The 22,304-nt window shown below is 37.9% G+C and overlaps 1 protein-coding gene across 1 annotated transcript in view; it reads right to left on the bottom strand.

Moving 5' to 3' along the window:
• The window catches only part of ANKRD26 (ankyrin repeat domain containing 26), a 173,887-nt gene that overhangs the window by 51,025 nt on the left and 100,558 nt on the right, over positions 1–22,304 (bottom strand). Inside the window, exons 25-32 of the mRNA XM_065405700.1 lie at positions 20,810–21,026; positions 16,511–16,694; positions 12,672–12,818; positions 10,280–11,233; positions 6,910–7,062; positions 3,092–3,267; positions 2,727–2,820; positions 358–435 (exon numbers count right to left, since the gene is read on the bottom strand). Coding sequence (XP_065261772.1) covers positions 358–435; positions 2,727–2,820; positions 3,092–3,267; positions 6,910–7,062; positions 10,280–11,233; positions 12,672–12,818; positions 16,511–16,694; positions 20,810–21,026 — 2,003 coding nt within the window. The remainder of the gene's footprint in view (positions 1–357; positions 436–2,726; positions 2,821–3,091; positions 3,268–6,909; positions 7,063–10,279; positions 11,234–12,671; positions 12,819–16,510; positions 16,695–20,809; positions 21,027–22,304) is intronic.

Here is a 22,304-nt window from a genome sequence, read left to right as displayed (position 1 = left end):
TGATGAAAACATTACATGTTTACAGGGGCGTCATAGACTTTAGGGTCAGAAGGGACCATTATGATAATCCAGTCCGACCACACTCACATAACCTCACCCACCCCACCTCAGAAAAAGGAACTGTTAAACTCATAATATGGCTCTTAGGAAACATATAAACAAGTCCTTACTAAGACACCTTGCTCTATAATAGGGTCTTGAATGCAACTCCCCTGGGTATTGTGTAATTTCCTCCCTTCATACAAAGCTCCCAAACCAAAAACAGTTATTTCATTCCTGCCCCACAACCATGGTCATTTATAACAGTTTGCAGAGGAGATAAAAAGTAATGGCCATGTGAATTGTGTCTTAATTTACCTGCTGATTTAGCTGTTCTTCTAAATTGATTTTTGCTGTCTGTAAGCCTGTTATCAAGTCTTCAAGGCGATTATGAACCTATACAAGCATTAAAAAAAGATATTACATTTGTAACTTTCCACACTCAAGTTCATATATAATTACAGAACAAAAGTGATGCAAGAAACAAACAAGTATTGTGAAAATTTCTAAGGACAGTCAGACATATTCAAAGAATATTTTCCTTTTTGTATTATTACATACCTGCCATACCTGTTTTGATGTCTATGTCAACTGATTATTTCCCCTAACATTCCAGACATAATGGGACAGACAGCCAGGCCAGAGACATCCTCCCCTGGCCCTCCTCAGATAAGGTGGGAAGGGATGGGATGGGGAGAGTGTGGGATCCCAGGCTAGGGGTGGGGTCATGTCGGGAGTGGTCAAAGGGGTTACTCCCCTGACCCCCAGCTTCTCCCCCTCCAAAACATTTTCCCACCAGTTGCTGTCCCGGCCCGTCAGGGTAAGCAGCTGGCACGCCGGGACACTTTGTTTACTTAGGTTTACCTCTGTGCCTGCGGACGCTCGAGGTAAACAAACCATCTCGGCCCGCCAGCGGCTTATCCTAATGGCCCGGGAGCCAAAGTTTGCTGACCCCTGAATTATAGGGTTGGCTTATGAATGGGTCATAAAATTTTTCTATTTTTTACTTATCCATCTTGGGGGAGGGGGGGTCGGCTTATAAACAACAGGCTTACTATCGAGTATATACGGTACCAATCATTTGCATTCATAGAGTATTTTGACTCAACAATTCTACATGTCACAAGTCTATGAACTATGTAAAGTGCAGTAACTGTTGTGAAAGCATGTATACCCTATTCTCAGAACCAAATATTCTAGGCAAAAATTAGATAAAGTTCACAGCCAATATAACCTCAGCTTTTTACTGTGGTTCATCGTCTAGAAGAGAACTCAGAAGAAGTGTGGATCTGCAGAGTTAACATACAAGTCTCTCCTATGTTATTTGCCATATATATAGAGAGAGAAACACAGAGGGGCCTCTGTTCAGATCCATTCAATTAATCTCTAAATCCAGGCCTGTTATTACACTGCAGGTGTCTCAGTACCTGAGGGTATATGGTGGTACTTCATTACATATAAAATCTCTTCCACAGCATGACTAGAAAAAGCCTAATAGTACCTTTCGCTCCCTACCCCCAAACTACTTCCCACTTACTCCAGTGATTGAAATAGACTGTGGATACCGAGAATAATTCCTCTCGGAACAGCTTGCTTTTGCTAGCATTTCTCCTCAATTTCCACACAGTCCAACTCAGGGAGCTACTGGACCATGTGACAAAAGGCCTATCTTTGAGGAAGAGGTGTACGGTAAGATGCATCTATATTAGACCTGAAAACAATGGCCTTCATGGCTAATTTGGAAAGATGAAAACTAAAGATGCTCCCCATATTGCTTTGCCAGTTTGGGTGGAGTGGACAGTTCAATCTCTATGCCCATTCATATTTGACTTCTCTATGACACTGCCTACAAGGGTGTCAATTAGTGACAACTGTCGTGGTGATTTCTCTGATGTGGACTTTATTTAAAAGAAAAGCTAGCTACCACAGAAGAAAAATGGATCTTAAACAAAAAGTCAAAATCTCACAGAAGGTACCACAGGGATCCAACTTTGTTGTTTATTGCACATCACTAAACACAATATTAGGAAGCAAAGGGAAAATCAACTATACATAGCAAAACCAACCTCTGCTTATTGAAAAATCTTATCAGCTGACAACCTAAAAATGATTTTTTTCCTTCTATACATGTGTTCTTCCCCTATTCATTGCATATTTAAACCTTTACAGTTCTTTCATTTATATTATATTAAAAAATTTCTACCATGAAATCAGTTGTAAAAACTGAGAAGCCAACATATAAAACAAGGGATATAATTCTATTCAGATGTTCTGATGATTTCATTTAGCATCAGCAGACTAGTGAGGAAGTATTTTATCATCAAAATCCCAAGGGAATTTCTATTGATTAGCTTGTTACATATATGTGTTTAACAATATACATGTCTAATGAATGTTTGAAAACTTGTCTGATTTAAAATCTTAAACATTCACATTAGTATTAATAATAAAATACATCACATTGAAACTAATTGAATATATAATGTCACATGAATAATAATAATACATATAATGCCATCTCAAAATTCTCAGAAACCCAGTATTTGGCTATATTAGCCTGGGATTTTCATAAGATCGTAACTCCATCAGATTTGAGAATCTATTCCCCTTAGGCTCCTTTGAAAATCCCAGCCTTAATGCATAGATGCAATAAACTCACAAGAAAGTTAAGCCTGCGGCTGACTTACGGAAGCAGAATCCCGCAGGTCTTTCTGAAGTACCTCAATTCTGCTTGTTTGCTGTTTGGTTGTAGCTTCCAATCTGGCATTTTCAATTTCAAGTCTTAAAAGCAAATAAATGTTTTAATATGTAACAATATGATTTTCCTAGACAAGTCTCTACATCCACAATAGCACAAAACTTGAAATAGTTTTGAAATAATCATTTACATATGAATTTCATAATCTAAAACTCTATTAAAATTTTAATATTTTAAATTTGTATTTAGTATTTAATTCTGTAATTTGTAATTGTGTATTAGCAAAAGTCCTTTTTTTTCTGGCCATATTTTAAACAATAAAACCTGATTTCAACATGTTGGTAATTTTCTTACCTTTGTATATGTTCTTCCAGTTGTTTTATAGCATTATTTGTTCCAGATGATGCTATTAGAAGGTCTTGCAATTTCTGGGAAGAAGCATTCACTTCTCGTTCTTTACTGTCCAATGCATTCTTCAAATCATGAACACGTCGTTCAGACTGAATATACTGATCTTCTGATTCTTGCAGCTGTAAACAAAGCAAATTAAAGGTAACTGACGTTTGAAGTGCAAGTATTTAAACCATTATTGAATCTCAGATGAAAACTCAACTTCCTGTACATAAACATTTGTTTTAAATAAATCCCTGGTCCATTTCCTTTCCTTTCTGTCCAGATGTCTGAAAGCCTTGTCCATGCCTCATCTTCTTCCTCAATTATTACTGCAACATCCTCCATACTGGCCTCACCAGTCCCATATTGCTCCTCTCCAATTAGTCAAAACACTGCTGCAAAAATGATTTCTCCTCATCTTATAAGACCACGTCACTCTTTGAATGTCTTCACTTGCTCCTCCTTGCCCACTGTATCTCGTTTAAAATTTTCATCCTTACCTTAAAGTTGCTGCACAACTTTATAACTGATCTGATATTTTATTATTTGTATTCCAGTACTTCCCAGAGGGGATCAGGGCTCATTGTGCTAATCACTATACAATCACAGAAAGAGATGGCCCCTGTCCCAAAGAGCTCACAAGATCTTGGTTGAAACAAGATGAAGCATGTTGGTGTAATAAACAAACTGAGGGTATGAAGATGAGAAGATGGCAGCAATGATGAGAGAAAACAGGAGTTACACGAGTTAACTTTAAAAAAAATGAAGTATCCAGATTGATAGCTAAAAACTCGGTTGCAGAAAATACTACAAAAATAATCTGTTGCACAAATAGATGTAATAATCCAATATTTCTACTTTTCTGGAAAAGTCAGAGACTGAACTGAGCTAAAGAATTTATCTACAAACTAGATCAGGGGTTCTCAGACTTCATTACACCGTGACCCCCTTCTGACAACAAAAATTACTACAGTACCCCAAGAAGGGGGACCGAAGCTTGAGCCCACCCAAGCCCCACCTCCCCGGGGGGGGGGGGGGGAGGAGAGAGCTAAAACCCTACCTCCCCAGGCAGGGGGCCAAAGCTGAAGCCCAAGGGCTTCAGCCCCAGACAGGGGGCCTGTAACCTGAGTCCTGCCACCCAGGGTTGAAGCCCTCGGGCTTTGGCTTTGGCCCCAGGCCCCAGCAAGTATAAGTCAGCCCAAGCGACCCCATCGCAACCCACTTTGGGGTCCCAAACCACAGTTTGAGAACCGCTGAACTAGATAATATGTTAAGTAAGAGACATAAACATGCATCTTCTTTGTCCAAGTGAGGATTTAGTTACTCTAAGACAAATTGTTATCAGGTATGTACCACAGTTATGAAAGAATGTAAATTACTTAAATGTCATTGTGTCTCATAAACAAGTTGCATCTTAGATGCCTAGAAATAATTTTAAGTCAATAAGTGTTTAAAGTGCTGAGATGATGAAAACTACTCATTGCACTACTCTAAACAAACTGTATGTAGCTGCTGTGAAACGATAGCTGAAAAAGAAATAATGAATACCGGAACCGGAGCTTATACATTTTTCAGAACACATGGTTTGTGATGTCACAAAATGGACAACTCCTTAGATAATAGAGAAAAGTGTGAATTGAAGAGTTTATTGTTTCTAATGTAAGACGTAAACCATTATTAAAGTTACAAGTTACCTGTAGTTATATGTACTGGTGAATAACAAGTAAAATGAGAAGTGGTTTTGAATCATCAAGTGCATACTTGATGTTAGTAGGTGTGTGTGTGGAAGAGGAATAGGTTTAATTGGGTTCTAGTTTATAACGAGTTTTGCTTCTCTAGGCATTCAAGAATAGGTTTAGCTTAGAATTATGTGGGAAGATGATTTTAAATTGAATTGACATTTCAATAGTTAAAGCAATTTAAATTTCTAACTTTAGAATGTTTTTGATTGAACTGTTTTGATAACCGTACAGTATTTGATTTGTATAAAGCTTGACTGGCAATTTGGCAAAAGACTTGTATTAAGTTTCCATAGTGGTACCAAAATTATTTCCACAAAATAATACACAAGAAGTTTTATCACTGAGTGATAAAATTTTGTATCTTTCAGTTACTGTGATTTGATGCATTACTTCAACAAGTGTAGCATCCTACGTCAAGGCAATTCACTTAAACCTTGTAAACGCTATCCTATACATATTTTTAGTTTGCTTTCTGTAAACTTATTTTTTTTAAATTCTATTCTGATAACACAAAATCTTCAGAAATGTCAAATGCAGACAATAAAGTTTTCAGGCTCTATGGCAAAACCCCTCATTTAAATAGTTAACCACATTCCCCTGTCTCCTGGGGGAAGGCTGCTAATCAGAGTTACAACATGTGCCTAAGGAATAGCCTACTTCCTCAGAAAACACCAACAACCACTTGTCCTGTCCCTCCTCGCCTGCAAAGAGGTCTTTGGAACTGGCTGGAGAGAAGCTAGATTTTAGTACCAATATGCAACTCTTTCTGGCTTTCAGCTCTACCTACACTTCCAAGACTAGAAGGGTGACAAAAAGGATTGAAACTACACGGGAGACAAGCTTCCACTCCTGCCCCATTCCACACCACCACAGCCTGAGGCGGAAGCACAGAGTATAGGAGTTTCTGCTCCTGCTCCCTGCCTCAGTCCTCGGAGGAGGGGTGAAGAGCTAAGTGTTTTCCTAAAAATAAAGAGAGTGGAGAGAGAATAAAACGCTTGAGACAGCAGAGAGGATGAAATGCTTAGTAGGAGGGGGCTGAAAATTGAATTGTTAGAGGATAAATGGAGCAAGAAGAGAGGACTGATAAATTGTAGGAGCAGGGAGGACAGAATCATTTATTTGCAGGTATTCAGAACTGATTAGTTGGAGAACTGATGCTGCTCCAAAATTCAATGAATGAATGAGAAATTAATGCATATTTAATTGATTAGTTAAAATTATGTAACTTGTGTTTTGCATCGTATCTGTCCTAATAGTCTCATATTAAATGCCCTAATCTAGTCTTTCTAGTACACGTGCACAGATCTTCTTGCTGCTGCCAATAAAATATGTTGTCCCAGTTCTGCCTAAAATAGGAGATTAGACTTTCTGCAATGTTTAGAAGAAAAATATAGTAATGAGAAACAACTATTTTTACCTATAGCTAATGAGGGCTGACATCATGCAGAACACTTTTCTTGAATGCTTAGAGAAGCAAAACTCATGTTATAAACTAGAACCCAATTAAACTATTCAATTACTTTACATTTAAAGAAAAAAATGAACATTTTAAAAGGCCAATTTTGCATTCCCTCACCCTGCTTCAAGACTTTAGCGTGAACATAATAGTTAAAGTAAAGCTACTATTGGAAGACAAGGGACTCCCTCCCTTCATAACATTAAAGTCAAAGGTAAGTGTAAAAGTTTAACCACAAGGTGACTGTTGTGACAAACCATCAGTAAAACAGTAGTAACAGAAATCAGCTTCTAATTTTATGTGACAAAGACAGACACCAGATATACTTGTATTTGAAATGTCATGCTATCAAAATCTTTAAAATAAGACTCCTATGTAGAAAGATTCCATTTAGTTTCATGAATTGTGATATTTCATAATATCTTGCATTTATAACAAAGTAAATTAAATTAATTCATGAATACAACTCTATTTGATATTATTCTCAAAATAAGCAGAACATGTCATGTTTTTCACTATTTGTAAAATCAATGAACCGACTACAGATTTACTACTGTATGAAGTTAATAGACCCTGTATACCTTGGTTTTAATCTTGTCTATTTCCTTTTGCAAATGTAGTTTGTCGTCTTCCAGGTCGTTGCGATAACGTGTTGTAACTTCAAGAGAAGCTTCTGACATTGATTGCTTTTTAAGAGCATCAGCAAGTTCTTGCTGCAGTTGTCTTACTGTACCCTAATGAAATATTTTCAAGTTTGTATTAATAAAGACTACAAAAATTAGTATGAAGAGTCCAGATCAGGATTTAAAATATATTTTTTGATTTGTCAGGTTACATATCTCAATGAATCCATTCAGGAAAGCATTAAATGGTAAACAATCATGTCTGCCAGTGATGCGCCTAAATAGCTGCAGGCTCCCTCCCATCTGAGCACTGTCAATCAAAGCTAGTTGGACAGCTGGTGCCAATGAATGTGGATTGCCATTTTTAGAGAGGTTAAATGTATTTAGCCTGTTTAGGATGTGTGCTATCTTCTGCTCATGGTCATTTAAAAAGAAAGGGTCTTGGTCATTCCAGTGATGTAGGAAAGGACTTTTACAGAGAGTTTCCATTGTTAAGTCTGGTTTTGTTTTATTTTTTTAAGATATACCAGAATACAGATCTATCCATTTAGGCATAAAAGCCACAGTCTGATTGAGTGTACAGTTGGGACATTTAGCACTTTATTTATTTTTTTAAACCAGATACCAACCTTTATTATCTTCCTTACCAGGACACTGTGAGATTGTTCAAAAGTGTTCAGAGCAATTAGTGACCACTCTGGTTATCAAAAAAATAAGTCACTGCTTCACATTCACAACCTCTCCACTATCCTTTTCTCTAGGTTTCCCAGTCCACTAAAGAAAAAAGCCCCACATTTTAAAATCCTCTTGAGGTTCCCATAAAATAGTATGTGGCATATCAAAATCCTCTCTGATTTTCCACCAGCTTATTTTAGAACAACACAGCCCTCTCTCTACTGACATATTGTACTTAAAATCTCGGTAACTCTGCTTATTTTTAGCATCTCCTGATGGAATCTATTATTTTAACTTATTAGCATTTGCGACCTACAAAAAAGACTCCAGGAAAAAGTGGCTGACAGCCCTGCTACAAATTCTTTTTTTCTTCTTTAAAGTAACCTTGAGAAATTAGTCATTAGGTAGGCCTTCAACACCTTAACGTATCTGACCTGCTCAGAGTTTCTGGAATCATAATACAGAAAGGTAAATGCAATTTCAGAGTATCAATAATTTCCCAGCAACACTAAACTTAAGGCAGAGATCTACCTAAGAATTGCTGACATTCAGGGTTTATTTTCAAAAAAGACAAGGGACAGGAGAAAATGTCTGAAAGAACATTGCCAACTTAAAAATCATAACTCTGTCTGAAAATTTTGTATCTAATCTTCTTACAAGCAGCACATAAAAAGACTACAACAGAAAGAGATTACAGGGAAAAAATAGTTCCCTCCAGGCTTGTTGGTTTACTTTGGGTGTAGTTCTCCCCACTGCGGATGGCTAGCACATGGCCTATGCATCATGTAAATTTCAGTTCTAAGGGCTTAAATGAGATCTCAGAGGTACATGGACTTATGCTGGCCTCTGCACAGAGGTGATTTTCACTCTTGTGTATTTGCAAGCACTTTATCTATAGTTCGGTTCTAGCTGTTTTCCTTTTCAGTCACTTTCCATTTTTTGTGTGCAGTCTCTCATACAGCAACAAAGGAGCAAAAACATGCTTAAATCTCACTGAAAAGCATAAAACCCAGTAGGGGAAGTTTGGAGCAATTGTAGTATCTGAAACTAACTCATTTTTGAAGGTGGTGACTAGATTTCAAATTGCCAGCTCTTCTCCACTTAGCTGTCTCTTACCAATTGTCCACCCTTCCCAATGATTCTTCAATTGATTTCCACCCATGCCCAAATCGAGTTTACTCTCCCTTGTGATCAGCGTCCCTTTCTTAATCTGTTGCTTTTCTTAGTTGTCTCCAATATTCTTCTTTGTCCTTGTCAAGGCTGATTCCTCACTCCGGCACTTCGAATGCAGAAGGTGGGGGCCCGCAAGGACTCTAAAAATTAATACTTGCCACTCCAGGCTTCTATTAAACTCCCAAGGTTACAGCTTTTCTCTGACCTTGGATGGGTAGATGCTGCCACCACCCAAGTGCAGAACCCCGTTGACAGCCCAGTAAGGCGCACTTGGGAATTCCTTACTGTGGGGTACCCTCAAGTCCTTACACCCCCCCCCCCGGGAAAGAGCTGAGAAAGAAAAACAAAATAAATCAGCTGTTGCCAGCAGCTAATTAAAAAACGTGCACAAACCTCTTGGGACACAAAAATCCAATTCTGTTCTCGAAAAAGGTAAATTTTATTAATAAAAAAGAAAAGAAAATACATCTGGGAATTTAGGCTTTTGCTAGATTTAAAAAAAAAAAACAACTACAAGGATTAAGCATCAAGAATAGGTTTCCTGAGGTCCAGCTTAAAGGTTACAAGCAAAACAAAAGCATCTGGGGTTAGCACAGAGGAGTCCACAAGCCATAAAGAAATAAAAGGGATAAACCTAATTGCATCTTCCTAGACATTTCCTGATCTATTTACATATCTGGGGTTTTAGATGAGTAGTTTCTAGGTATGATACTGATGATTTTTATACCTGGCCCAAGCTTCTCACAGCATAAGTCCTCTCCCCGAGAACAACAGACAGACAAAAAGGCAGTCTTGTTTCCATTTTACAAAAGTTCTAGCCTTCCCACATTGGTTCTTTTGGCCAGGTGCCCACTCACTTCCTTTTACCTATGCATAGCAGTGAGACTTTTTAACCCTTTACAGGTAGAGCACTTAGAGAACAGCTACTAAGAGCGATTTTATAGCTACTGGCTGACTGGCTGTCCATAAAATGAAGCTATCTCCCACCCCGCCCCTTCATTTATCACAGTCCTATTGCCTCACTTATTTCCCACTTCCTCTCTTCTAATCTTTTGCCTCTGTGGCTTTCCTTTGTTCCATACCACTGCAGTCTAATGCTATCTGGAACTTCTTGAACTGTTTGGAAAGTTTTACTTTCCATTCCATGATGCACAAATTCCACTAGGTAAAAACTGAAAGGAGATCACACTTGTAGACAAAGTGGTTTATCCTTGAATAGTCTGAATTCGGAAGTCATTGCTCAAATCTTCTGAGCAGAATACATAGGTGAGGGAAAACAGAGATGGCTTTATTTGCCACAAGCTATTACTATTCCAAGTACGAAACAGATAAGTGCATTCCCCTGTAAGTAAATTACACAATTATTTTTTCCAGCTGGTGTATTTCAAAATTTTACAAGGGTAAATTTTAAACTTTGTTATGGGACCTTCAGTGAATAAATGGTAAAACTCAAATCACTGTTTGAAATTTTTACACTTACCTCTCTTTCTACTTTCTCTGTATCGTATTTAAAGACTTGCTCCCTTAAATTATTACATTTTGTGATTAATTCCTTATTTCTCTCTTCCATCATATGAACTTGCTTTTCAGTATCAGCTCTAAGTTTACTGAATATATCACTAAATCTATCTTGGACATCACTCACTACTTTTTCTTTGATGATCCCCTTGTTTTGCATATCTTCCAATTGCTGCCGGAGTAAGACGTTTTCACTTTGAAGCTGTGCCAATCGTTCTTGCATAGATTCCTGTTTTACACTATATTTGCTCATTTGATCCTTCTCAATTTGTCGAGCATGATCAAGTTCCTTTGCCTGACATTGTGCATGACTTAGATCTCTTTGAGTACTTTCTAAAAGCAAAGTTTTTTCTCTAAGTGTGTGTGTTACATGATGAAGTTCATTTTCTAGACTGTTAGCTTTAGTTTCGACTTTACTAAGCTGTTGAGACAAGATAGTATTGGTGTCTCGCAGATTGGACAGGTCATGATTGAGCTTGTCTTGCAAACGAAGCCATTCATCACGCTCTCTTTGTAGTGTTCGCTCAACATCACTTTTTGATTTTCGACAGCATTCAAGTTCTTGAACAGCAGAGTTCAAACGGGAACGGAATGATTCCATCTCTGTCTCCAGTCTATCTTTATTTTCTTTTGCATGCTCTATTTTGGAAGTTAACATTGCAGATTCTGTCTTTAATACATTCAGCTGTCCATTATACTGAAAAACTGTTTGTGTCAAAGCCTCCTCATTGAGTTTTAGCTCCTTCCTAAGATCTTCATTTTTTTCTCTCAAGACCTCATTTTCTTCTAAATATTTGGTTTCTTCCTCCTGGTGCCGAATTCTTATTTGATCAAGCTCTAGTCTTAGTATAGCAATTTCATCTTGCAGTATCTGATTTTTGTGTAACAGATCCTTCTCTCTCTGATTATCAGGTACCTGAGTAATTGAGAACATATAAACATAGAGGTGAGAGGGGGGAAGGAAGGGAGAGGAGTTAAATTTCAAAAAACTGAGAACAAACATGCATTTTGATGTTTTCTAATAATCAACCTTGACTTACTTAAAATAGCTTTATAAACTACAATCTAATTGGCTGAAAAGGCTCGGAACCCACGTTATCTTTTAGTGGATGAACTCACTGGAACTGTAAGATACTATTCAGCAACCAAATCAGTAAGCCACATTCAAGTTTCTTTTTTATATCAACAATAATATAAACAAAGCCTTTAAATATTTTAAATCTAAAGCCTTTCAAATATATTACCGTGTTACTGAGTACATGTATGCTTTAGTGTATATGAGTTTGTCTTTATATTCCTTTAAAAATGTAGTTTAGGCTTGTTATCCCATTTGCAGAATCAGCAACAGAACCTAGCTCGCCTGATTCATTGTGTTTTTACTTCCCGATTTATTATTTCCTTCTCTGACTTCTATTTGAATATATATCCTATAGCTTTTAACTTTATGTATTATCTTGGCATTAAAGTGTGTTTTTTCCATGTATCCTTCATTTTCTTCCTTCTCTCTTCTTTCCCATATTACTGAAGCTTAGGTACGTAGTCTTCCAATCATCCAAACAGCATAATGTACTCAGATAATAATCAAATAGGAGATGTATATGTAATCTCTTTTGCTCTAGAGAGGAATAAAATTCATCCACCGTACTGAGAATTTTGGGTAGTGTGGTGAGGAAGAAGTATGACCAAAAGTTGGAGTGCTCCTGTTAAACAGCTTCTCACTGTGTCAAGCACAGGCATGTTAAATGTAATCACATTACTTTGAAGATGAAGTTACACTCTCAAAAGTGACTGTAAAAATGGGGTTCTTGGATTCCACGTTGGTCTCTCAGTGGCTTCTGTACCAAATTTGCTCAGTTTACAAATAAACAGCTATTTTTAATAGATGTGTTCATTCTGCTTTGTCCCTCACTGCCAGTAGTAAGGAACTCAAATGGGAACGTTGTTATCTAGTATATGATCGTATTTGAGCCAGAAAAGGATCCAGATGAATCTCCCTCAGCTTCACTGGCTCTGCACTAGCTAGCAGGAGTTAAAAGTAATTAAAAAAACAACAGAAAACATTTCAGAATATTGTCAGAAAAATAGGGGATGACTGAAGTTGAGAAAAGTGTCATTTTTACTTTACAAATTTTCTAAGAGTATTTGGTGGATACTGCCGTCCACAGCATACCAATTTTAAATCTGGAACTGAAACAAACATAGCAATGTTTACAAAACTATATTACTTTTATATATTGTAAATATTCTGGCAAAGGATGGCATTTTAAGTCAACACAATTAGCAAAACATCCTTTGTTTACCCTTAATAATGAACACTGTATAATTTTACTTGAACTGGACAGAACACTGCTTACTTCTGAACTTTTAGCTACAGTTATTTTAGTCTCTTCTTCTATTTCTTTCTGTTTCCAAAGATGGTTGTTCAAAATACCCTCTTGTAGAGCTCTGGCACTCTGTTCTTGAGAGAGCTGTCTCTGGGTTTCATTACGTTCTTCTTCAACCTAACACAAACACATTTTAAACATTTTAATATTGGAAAAATATACTAGATATAGTAATAATTGTTCTTTTCATCATGGCTTCCTCACCCATACATGAAGAGGTTTTGTACATTTGCCTAAAGAACACCTCTTTCAGCTATGTCTGCTTCCTTAGGATGTATATAGGATGGAAGTCTATCTTGAAAAGACAGAATTTAATAATGTCTTTAACTGATCTACTTTTAACAGTAAACTGAAAAGTACGTCCAATATTTAGATCACCCCAAACATTAAAAAAAAAAAACATTTTTGTAATAAATTTTTCTTTCAAAGATGAAAGTAGTCTCAAGTAAACATAGCTCTAAACTTTCAAAAACATGTCCCCAAATTGTGGGCTTAAAGTTGCAAATACAATTACTGCACCTGCAGTAATTACTGCAATTGCTGACTAAACTCCTGATTGCCACAGAAAATACACAAATAATTGCATTTGCAATCTTGAAGCCTTAACTGAGACCTAGCTAAAAGTCAGGTTCTTAATATCACTGCATAGTAATGTACAGCAAAATTTAGTTAAGACATTAAACCTCAGAAATTTATAGCATCTTGACTTCAATAGAACTTAGGTATGTGCTTAAAGTTAAGCACATGCTTAAATGCTGTGCAGAACAGGACTTCAGTGCTTTGCTGAAATGGGATTTATATACTTGTGCGCAATCCAAGACTTTGTCAAACTGTTGTACAAACAGTTCAGTGTGTCCATACTAGCCATGCTTACTGGTGTCCTGAAGTGTTGCAGTTTTCACATCCACAAAGTCTGTTCTAAACCATTTCAAATGCCCTTTGGGTACCAATCATACAGTTCCTGGCACAGCTTCCAGAAGCAATTGATTCTGGGAGATTTCAAAATATTGATGATGCAATGTGAGACAGTAACAGAAAAACCACCTGAACCATTTTAGTTCCATCCGCATTTGCACTAAACCTGTAGAAGTTGAAATTGTTCAGACTAATCTAGTATTTATTCCTACTGAAAGCAAGTCTAAACTAAATGGTAGTTGGTACCAATGAAAACAATTTGGATCTCGTATGTGTAAGAATAGGATGTGTTCTGCAAGTGTGGTAGGAGGACCTTGCTATTCTTAGCATAGTAAGTTTCTCTCGAGAAGACAAGGCCTAAAAGTCACAATGGGGAATGGCTATCATGTTTTGAGGATAAGTTGGTATGCAGGCTGAATTTAAGAATGTTCAATGGTAAAGAAGCCTTAATGTTAAATACATTTCAACACTGAAGGTTATAAGTAGGTCAAGCCTAGTGAAAAGACCCATGAGATCATGTGCAGACAGTTGAATAGTACACACTGCATAAATACAGTACGAGTGTTTAAATAGCTTAATAATCATATTTGAGATACCCAATCCTTTACTATAGAAATCATGATTCTTATTTTATAAAGTCAGTGCCTCATTGAGTATCAACTACCTACACAAGCCCAATAAAAACTATTTGTCAGAAATAGAGACCATGAATTCATAGCTTTATGACGTTTTGCTTTTTTTAAAAAAAAATCTGTCAACATTAAGTGAAGACTGACACTGAAATGCAAGTCAGAAACGCGCAAAAATTCTGTGAGTGTTTTCTGAAAATAAAAGAAAACATTAATCAAATGATCTTTTCAACTTAAAGTGATATTCTCAATATTCTTTGTCACAGACTTCTTAAACTGAACTATTGGACAATTTTAGATTATTTCTGAAGCTGTACCAAAAAAACCAGTCCTCTCTGATGAGCAGGTTACTTTTCATGGAAAACTAATTTGGTACTGAAAATGTAAGGAATCTACAATTAAACAATTTGATCACCTAATATCAAATAAGGGTAAACGAATTTTCCAGTGTTTGGTATTGAATAAAGAATCATTTTGCAAGAATGGACACCCTGCTTCCATTTTAAAAGTCTAAATAACTAGAGCCCTGCCGAGATACAAAATTTGAGTCTGCATCCATCCATGATCTGCAAACATGGACTGTGGATATAATGTGGATATCTGCAGATTTGCAGGGCTCTATAAATAACACATACAGTTCTCACAGCTAGGACGTCACCAAGGGACACAAAATTCTTACCATTTTTCGAACAGTATTCACAAGGCCTCGTATTTCCTGAGGTGTTTTCCTCTTGAACCCCAGGTCTAATGTAGTTGAAGGAAAATTAATCCCTTTAAGAGCATTCTCTCTCACAGGAGGAATAGAAAATGATAGAAGAGGGGAAGGAAATCTGCTTTCAAGTCTGCTGGGAACATGTGCTCTACACAAAGGAGTAGAGGCAACAGAGCCTCTAAGAGGAGGACTAGAGAAAGAAGAGATGGGCTCTTGATGAGGCTGAATAACTTTCTTCATTCTATTAATTCTAGATCTGCCAGACCACTTGCTACAATCCACACAGACAGAAGTCAAAAGGCAATTTCCTAGCACTCTAAACTCTGAGAATATCCACTTTCGAGCAACACAACTGCAGTCTTCACAAATATTTCTTAAATCCACATTTTTTTCAGCTTGTTAAAGATCTTCTATTCCAAATTCCCAAACAAAATATTAAGCTGGAGATAATCGGATTCCAGGAAAAATTTATAAAAGAAAATATAAGGCCCGGGGAGTGTCCTGGAGTGAGACAAAAACCTTCCTTAATTTCTTGATGTTTGTTCATAAGCTCTACCTCTCATACTGACTCAGTATGAGAGGGATGAAAAATAGGCAGGTATTTTAATTATTCTTAAAACTGAACTCAAACAGGCAAATATGGCAAATTTAAAATAAAATCAGTAAACTAACATGTTGCTCTATTTAATTTTACAAATTTGTAATCAATTTATTATAGCAAAATAAAAATATGGAAATACTATAAATAACGATACATCCATATCTGCATCTGTCTCTCTTGCTGTGTTCATCTGACATCACAAACCACTAGAGCTTTGCTTTCATGGCTAATTATGATGTCACTAAAAATTTCTCCACACCTGCCTATCTTTATAACTCAATTTCTTGTTTGTTCTCAATCATAAGGTTACAAAGAAACAAGATACACATTTGTCATTCCTCTAAATTCAATGAAGCAGGGTGAAATGACAAATATTTTTGTCAAGAACCAAAACAGAACAATTATCAGATATTTATCTTCTTTACTTTAGAGAGTCAATGAGATGAATAAGAAGTTCTTCGAGTATACCACCCTGGCATATCCACATTTTTTAACATGGCTTAGTACCACAAGCTCAATAGCATCTGGAAAGCAGTGACCATTAGGGGTCTGAATAAGCCTCCCCACAGATCAGGATTGTTGTTGTCAGATAACAGAAACTGAGGGTTGCTGGGACTACAGTCCCTTTTATGCTTATTTTCAATTAACAATATGATCAGTCTGAGAAAAATAAAAAACAACATGGAGTAGATCTGTAGAAGCAGCATATTCTGAGAATGCATATGCTACTGAGTGCTGGAATCTGCAGAGCCAGCTCTTGAAAGAGAATCGTAGTTTCATGAGCATGCATGTAGAGAATTATATACTGCCATTGTAAATGTTTGACTTTATATTTTAAAATCCATATCTTAAAACATATTAGAACAACACCTCTGAATTAAAACAAATGGGAAGAAACATATACAAGAAAATTGTGTTGAATTACATATCTTAAGATTTAATAAATAATAACCTGTTTCAAGTGATTTCTCAATTTTCTCAACTCCATTTCTAGACTCCTTTGGGTTAGCTCAAGCTGTTGTTTCTCCTCCATCTCTTTACAGTACTGATCTTCTTTCTTTCTAAGCAGTTCTCTGTTTTTTTCATACAGCATTTCTGTACTCATTCTCTTTTCTTCTTCTTGTTTCAAAGTAAACCTGGTATTTAACACAACATTATTTTAAAACCAAAACCCTGGAACATGCTTGCACCCATCATGAATTTCAACTGTTGATATTTCAGCCCACTTAAAAATTTGGTAAAGAGAAATATTCCACAGTATGTAGCTTGAAGAATAAACAAACAGAAGAAGCACATTTTTAAAATCCTTCAATTCTTATCTTGTGACTCTTAAACTGACTTTTAAAGCAAATTGTAACCTCATTCAGAGGTGCCAGCTATACAAAAGTTTTGATGAAGATACATAACACACAAACTCACCAGTATGTAAGCTTTATAACAAACTAAAACAACACAATATTTGGTTATAAAGTTATAAAGTTATAAAACATATTTCTTTACATAATGAACACAATGCCTTAATCAAAGTATGTATTTAATTTTAAGTATCTTCAATGCCATAAGGGCTAAATCCTATATCTTATCCCAAACCATGGAGGTGAGAAAGGAAGGGATTCTTCCTGCCCCCTTCCAAAAAGGTACTATCCAAAATGTTGAGTTATTCTACTAATAATATGGAACAAAGCATATTAAAACAGAGCAATTATAGTTGAAGATATGGCCCACTGAATCTAACTAAGGTAAAACTTGGCAGCTGCCTTAAACTAAATATCTTTACTCTGAACCTGTAATATTCACTAGGAGTTCCAAATAGTAAGTATAGATAATACTACCAGTAAAGTAAGTGTCTAAGGAAAAAGGGCAAGATTTTAAACATGACTTTTGTATAAATAAACTGACTGCACACCTTATAGTAAGTAAGCAGAATGTTTTCTCCTCTGCAAAGGTTTCTTCCCCCCCCCCCCCATAATGGAGTGTACTTAAAGAATGAAGCCAATAATCTAAAATAAATTTAGAAAAGTCTTGCTAGTTAATCAGCATAAGCTTCAAGCTTAATGTGATAAAAATGACAAGAATTTTTTTAAACACATGAAATTGAACCTTAAGGTATAACATTGATTTAATTTTTAGGTTAACAAAGAATGAAGGCCTTGAGGAGAGTTTAGCAATTTTATTTTTTTCTTTTCTGATAATTGAATCCAATTATCTATACGTGTAGACACAGTGAACAACGAAAAAAACAATGCATGGTATGTTTCCTTGTTCCCATGACATGAATAAGAAGCATTTGAGTATTGGGTGACTTTTTAGATATTTTAACCAATATCACAAATCATATAGACAACAGGAAAAATCTGATTGTATACGAGAAAATGGTTGCTTTAAAATCGTGCTAACAATTTGCCAAGTATTTGTAACTACTAATACATAAGCAATTCATATTTTAGAGTTTGAACTCCAAACTTTACAAATAGTAAGAAAGACAAAGTGTCCCGTGATAAAAAACATTGACATGCAACATATGAGTCTGAACTTCAAAGATAAAGGGTTCAATGCCATACTTACTGTAACTCTGCTAGACTACAGCTGCTCATGAGTGTAGATCTGGTATTCATTTAGTTGTCATTTTATTTTAAAAAACCCAACATTCAAATATTTGTTATGAAAATAAACAGTGTATAAAGATTTGGTAAATAGAAAAGAAAAACAAAAGTATTCCAAATTTGGGATCAAACTGAAGAGTCCTTTTAAATACTAATACTTATCTGTTACACAAAAATCAACTTCTAAAAACAGGCTATTTATGTGAACAGTAACAAAAACAAAATTACCTCCCCCCGCCCCAAAATCCATACTATTCAGATCTATAGTCAAGAGATACTGCTCAGGTGGAAGCCCAAAGTTTGATCTTCCTTGACCTTGACGGATCTGTCATTGCTAACTGTGCTCGTCTTCACCCTTGCTTTCTTCCTTAGAACTGACACAGCTGGAACAGATTTCCTGGAGCCCTTAAAGTTCTTCAGTTTGCTGGAGAAAGTCACGGGAGCCAAGACTGGCCTCTTAGACCTTGGATCCAACACATTTCTGCAACTGGATGGTTTGGCCTCAAGGGGCTCCTTAAGGAGCAGCAGTTGTAATCTGTTGTGCCTCTCATCCAGAGCTCTGGGCGTGAAAGTCCAGCAGATGGACACCCAGAAGGAAAGAGGTTGTCTCCCAAGCATTTCAGACACTGAATGTGGTCATCTGATGCTGGGAGGACAGCTGGGCTTGAAACCCAGCTTCTTTCTCTTCGGTTCCACCATAACCCAGAACTGAACTAACAACTAACTATACTTATCACCATAGGCATAGTTTGACTTCTATATTGGGGGGGGGGGGTGAGGGGACAAAGGCTAGGGGGGTGAGGCTCGGCAGCGGATCTGGATGGGGGGGTGGGGTTCAGTGTGGGGGCTCTGGTTCTGGATGCAGGGGGGGGAAGGCTTGGTGGGATAGGGATTCAAGTGCAGGGAGGGTGGCTCGACGGGGCGGGGGGTTCAGTGGGGGAGGTTCTCTGTGTGTGTGTGTGTGGGGGAGTCCGAATGCAAGGGGGTTGTGCGGACATGGGGGCAGCTCCCCATACAGTGACCCCTCCTTCTTGTGACTGAGGAGTGATATGGGCAGGAAGTGGGGGAGGGATGCAGCGCTTCCTGCGGTGGGTCTGACCTGGCCCCAGCTGCTCAAGGGGAAGAGGAAGTCCCAATCCCCCCCATTCCTGCCCCCCAGCAGCTGAGCCAGGCGCAGAATTCCAATTCTCCCAAGAGTAATTCACTCTGTCACTCACCTGGGCTGTACACTGTGGAAGCAGCTGTGCCGCCTGGTTCTCCTGGGTCGCTGCTTTCCTGCCCTCCCCTTACACAGATCATGAAGGTGAAACTTACCTGCCAGCAGAGAACACCTAGCTGAACCCCCTCAACATTCCTCTGTGCCCCCTTAGGGGGATGAGGGAGAGGGGACAAGCAGCAATGCCAGGTGCTCTGTGACTGCTGGTCAGTTTCCCCAAGTGGACTGTGCAGTGAGTCAACAGGAGCTGCTCTCTGTCCTCCCCTTACACAACCTACATGGGCAAACTGTCACCGCTCACCCCCTGCCCCCCAATGTTCCTTCGTGGGGAGGAAGCAGGGCTAAGGGAGAAATCTGGATGCTCCCCCCATGCATTGCCTCTGTGACATATTCAGTTTGGGGGGGCAATGCTCCCCCCCCCCAAAAAAAAAAAATCCCAGCCTATGGTTATCACTAAACAATTATCAAGACAGTAAGAACTGGAGAAAACCCAGACCTGAACAGACTGGAGTGATTCATTTTTGTCTGGCACAGCTGTTGGAAGGAACTGAAGTGGTAGAGGGCACCTGTGCCCCCTTAGAAAACCGCACCCTCAGAATGTTTTGAAACACTGCGGGGAAGGCTAGGAGATGGTGTGAGAGGACTCTAACAGACACTGCTTTGAAAAAGTTCTACTATTAGGCTCCACTAGGCAGGGCAATACCTATAAGTGGGAATAGCACAGCCACTCAAAGAACCCTCATTTTTCCATACTCTCTCCATCTCATTTTTGTTTGCTGTCATTCTTTGGGGCAGGGATTGGTCACATTTGTCTGTAAAGCACTATGCATACTCATGGTCCTACATAAAAAAATGTCTAGAAAGTCCTAATTTTGTAAATAAGCAACTTGTTTCTGAAGATTGGAAAAACAACAGCCTGGAACAGACCTTACTGAGAAACTCTACCAGAAGCATATCACCACACAGTCTCTTTCATATAAGGTGTACACTGGATTGTTTATGGTTAGTGTGACAGGGGTTACAGGGGTAGATCTCACCATGGCAGCCAAGAAGGGGGAAACTGTATGGTGCGAGATTTACCTGAGCAAGAGATAGCAGAGGGAGGCAAAAGGGCAGCTTTAGCCCCAAGTAAATCACTCCCTCCCTTTCCACGTTACAACAATTAGCTGGAAAAAATATTGCATGGAAAATATCTGGCAGGTAGACTTTCCAGACAGAACTACTATCAAACAATAAGTTTTTGACCAAACAATTTTGAGCTTGATGCTGTAAAGTGCTGAGAACTAGACCAATTCAGCAAAGTACTTAAGAATGTGCATAACACTGAAAAGCATGTTGATCGTCTCATTGACTAATTCCAGCATCCCTTTTGTTATTTGCATTTGGATAAAGTAACCTGGTAAAATGCTTATTAGAATTTAAGATTCCGTACTTGAGACTGCTGACATCGCTTTCCCATTCCATTTTTTGGTGATCCAGCATGGATTTCAATTCTCTGGTCTCTTCCAATACTGTTTGTAGCTCTTTCTTTTCATTCTCCAGCTTTCTTACTTTTCCCAAGAGCTGTGTATAGCGGCCCTTTTCACGGTCTATTAATCGTTCATATCCATGAAGTAAGTTCTGAATTTTCAAGAGACTAATAGAATCTGCTTTGTGAAGAAAATCAATAATGTAAAGATATGTGCCGATTTCAATTTGCAAAAAATCAGAAGCACTTCAGATTGCTTTAATTTTCTATACTGTATCTGGAAACAAATGTAAATGTCTCTTTCAGAACTATTCAATATCCAATACAACAAACATAACAAATGCTTACATAATACTTGCTTGTAGATTTCTTTTGCATCTCTGACGAAGAAGAAATATTTTCTAAAAATACTTCTGTTCACTATATAATTCATATAAAATATATAAACTATCATTTACATTAAAAGTGCAATGTTAAAACTTTATTTTCATTATTTCATTATGCGAAGTATGAACCAGATTATACACACACATACTCTGTGTGCGTGTGTGTGTGTACATAAAACATTTTACACCTCCAGTGATTGTGAATGTACGATTTAAGTCCAATTCAATAACTTCTATATACTACAAAATGTATGCTTTTACAGCGAGGAGGAGATTTTCAATGGCATAAAGAGGAATTGGGCACCTAACTGTCTTTTATGCCTTTGAGAATCTCCCTTGTAATACCCGATAGAGAAATTTTGTGGCATGTTAAGTGGTCATCGCTTGTTCTAAGTAAAGATACTGTAGGGCAGAGGTTCTCAAACTGTGGTCCGCAGACCACCAGTGGTCCGCGGATAGTTCCCTCTAAGGTGCGTGCCTGGGTGGCCACACACAAGAGAATGAAGGGCCACCCACCTGAATAGTGGAGCTGTGCAGGCGTGGCTCCACTAATTAGGTGCCTGGACCCTTGAGAAGACACATATGTAAGGTGAGGTGGTGGCCTTGGGGGGAATAGGGGGTAGGTGGGAGGGGGCCATGGGGTGAGAAGAGGGGAATTTGGGACGTGCAGGGCTGCGGCGGCCAGAGAAAGAGGTGACTTTCCCCAGCTCCAGGGCTGTGGCTGCTGGGGAGAGATGGCCCTCCTTCCCAGCCCCAGCTCAGGGGCTGCCGCGGCGGGGGAGAGGGCATATCCATCGCATTAGAAAGGTAAGACTACTAATATTAAAATATGAGTTGTGTGCTTTTATTTGTAGAACAAAAAAACGTTAATTATTATTACTTTTTTTTATATAGTGCTTTTATCCAAAGTGCTTTACAATAGTTAGCTAATGGCATAAACAACATTTGGAAAGATCATTAAGTGGTCCGCCGAGACCCTCAGCAATTTTCAAGTGGTCCGCAGAAAAAAAGTTTGAGAACCACTGCTATAGAGTAAAGACTATACAGTAAAGCTATATGACTTCTGTGCAAAC

This window comes from Emys orbicularis, chromosome 1, assembly GCF_028017835.1.
Source record: "Emys orbicularis isolate rEmyOrb1 chromosome 1, rEmyOrb1.hap1, whole genome shotgun sequence".
NCBI lineage: Eukaryota > Metazoa > Chordata > Testudines > Emydidae > Emys > Emys orbicularis.
Note: the sequence above shows the minus strand (reverse complement) of the source record. Positions and strands in the feature narration are given on the sequence as shown.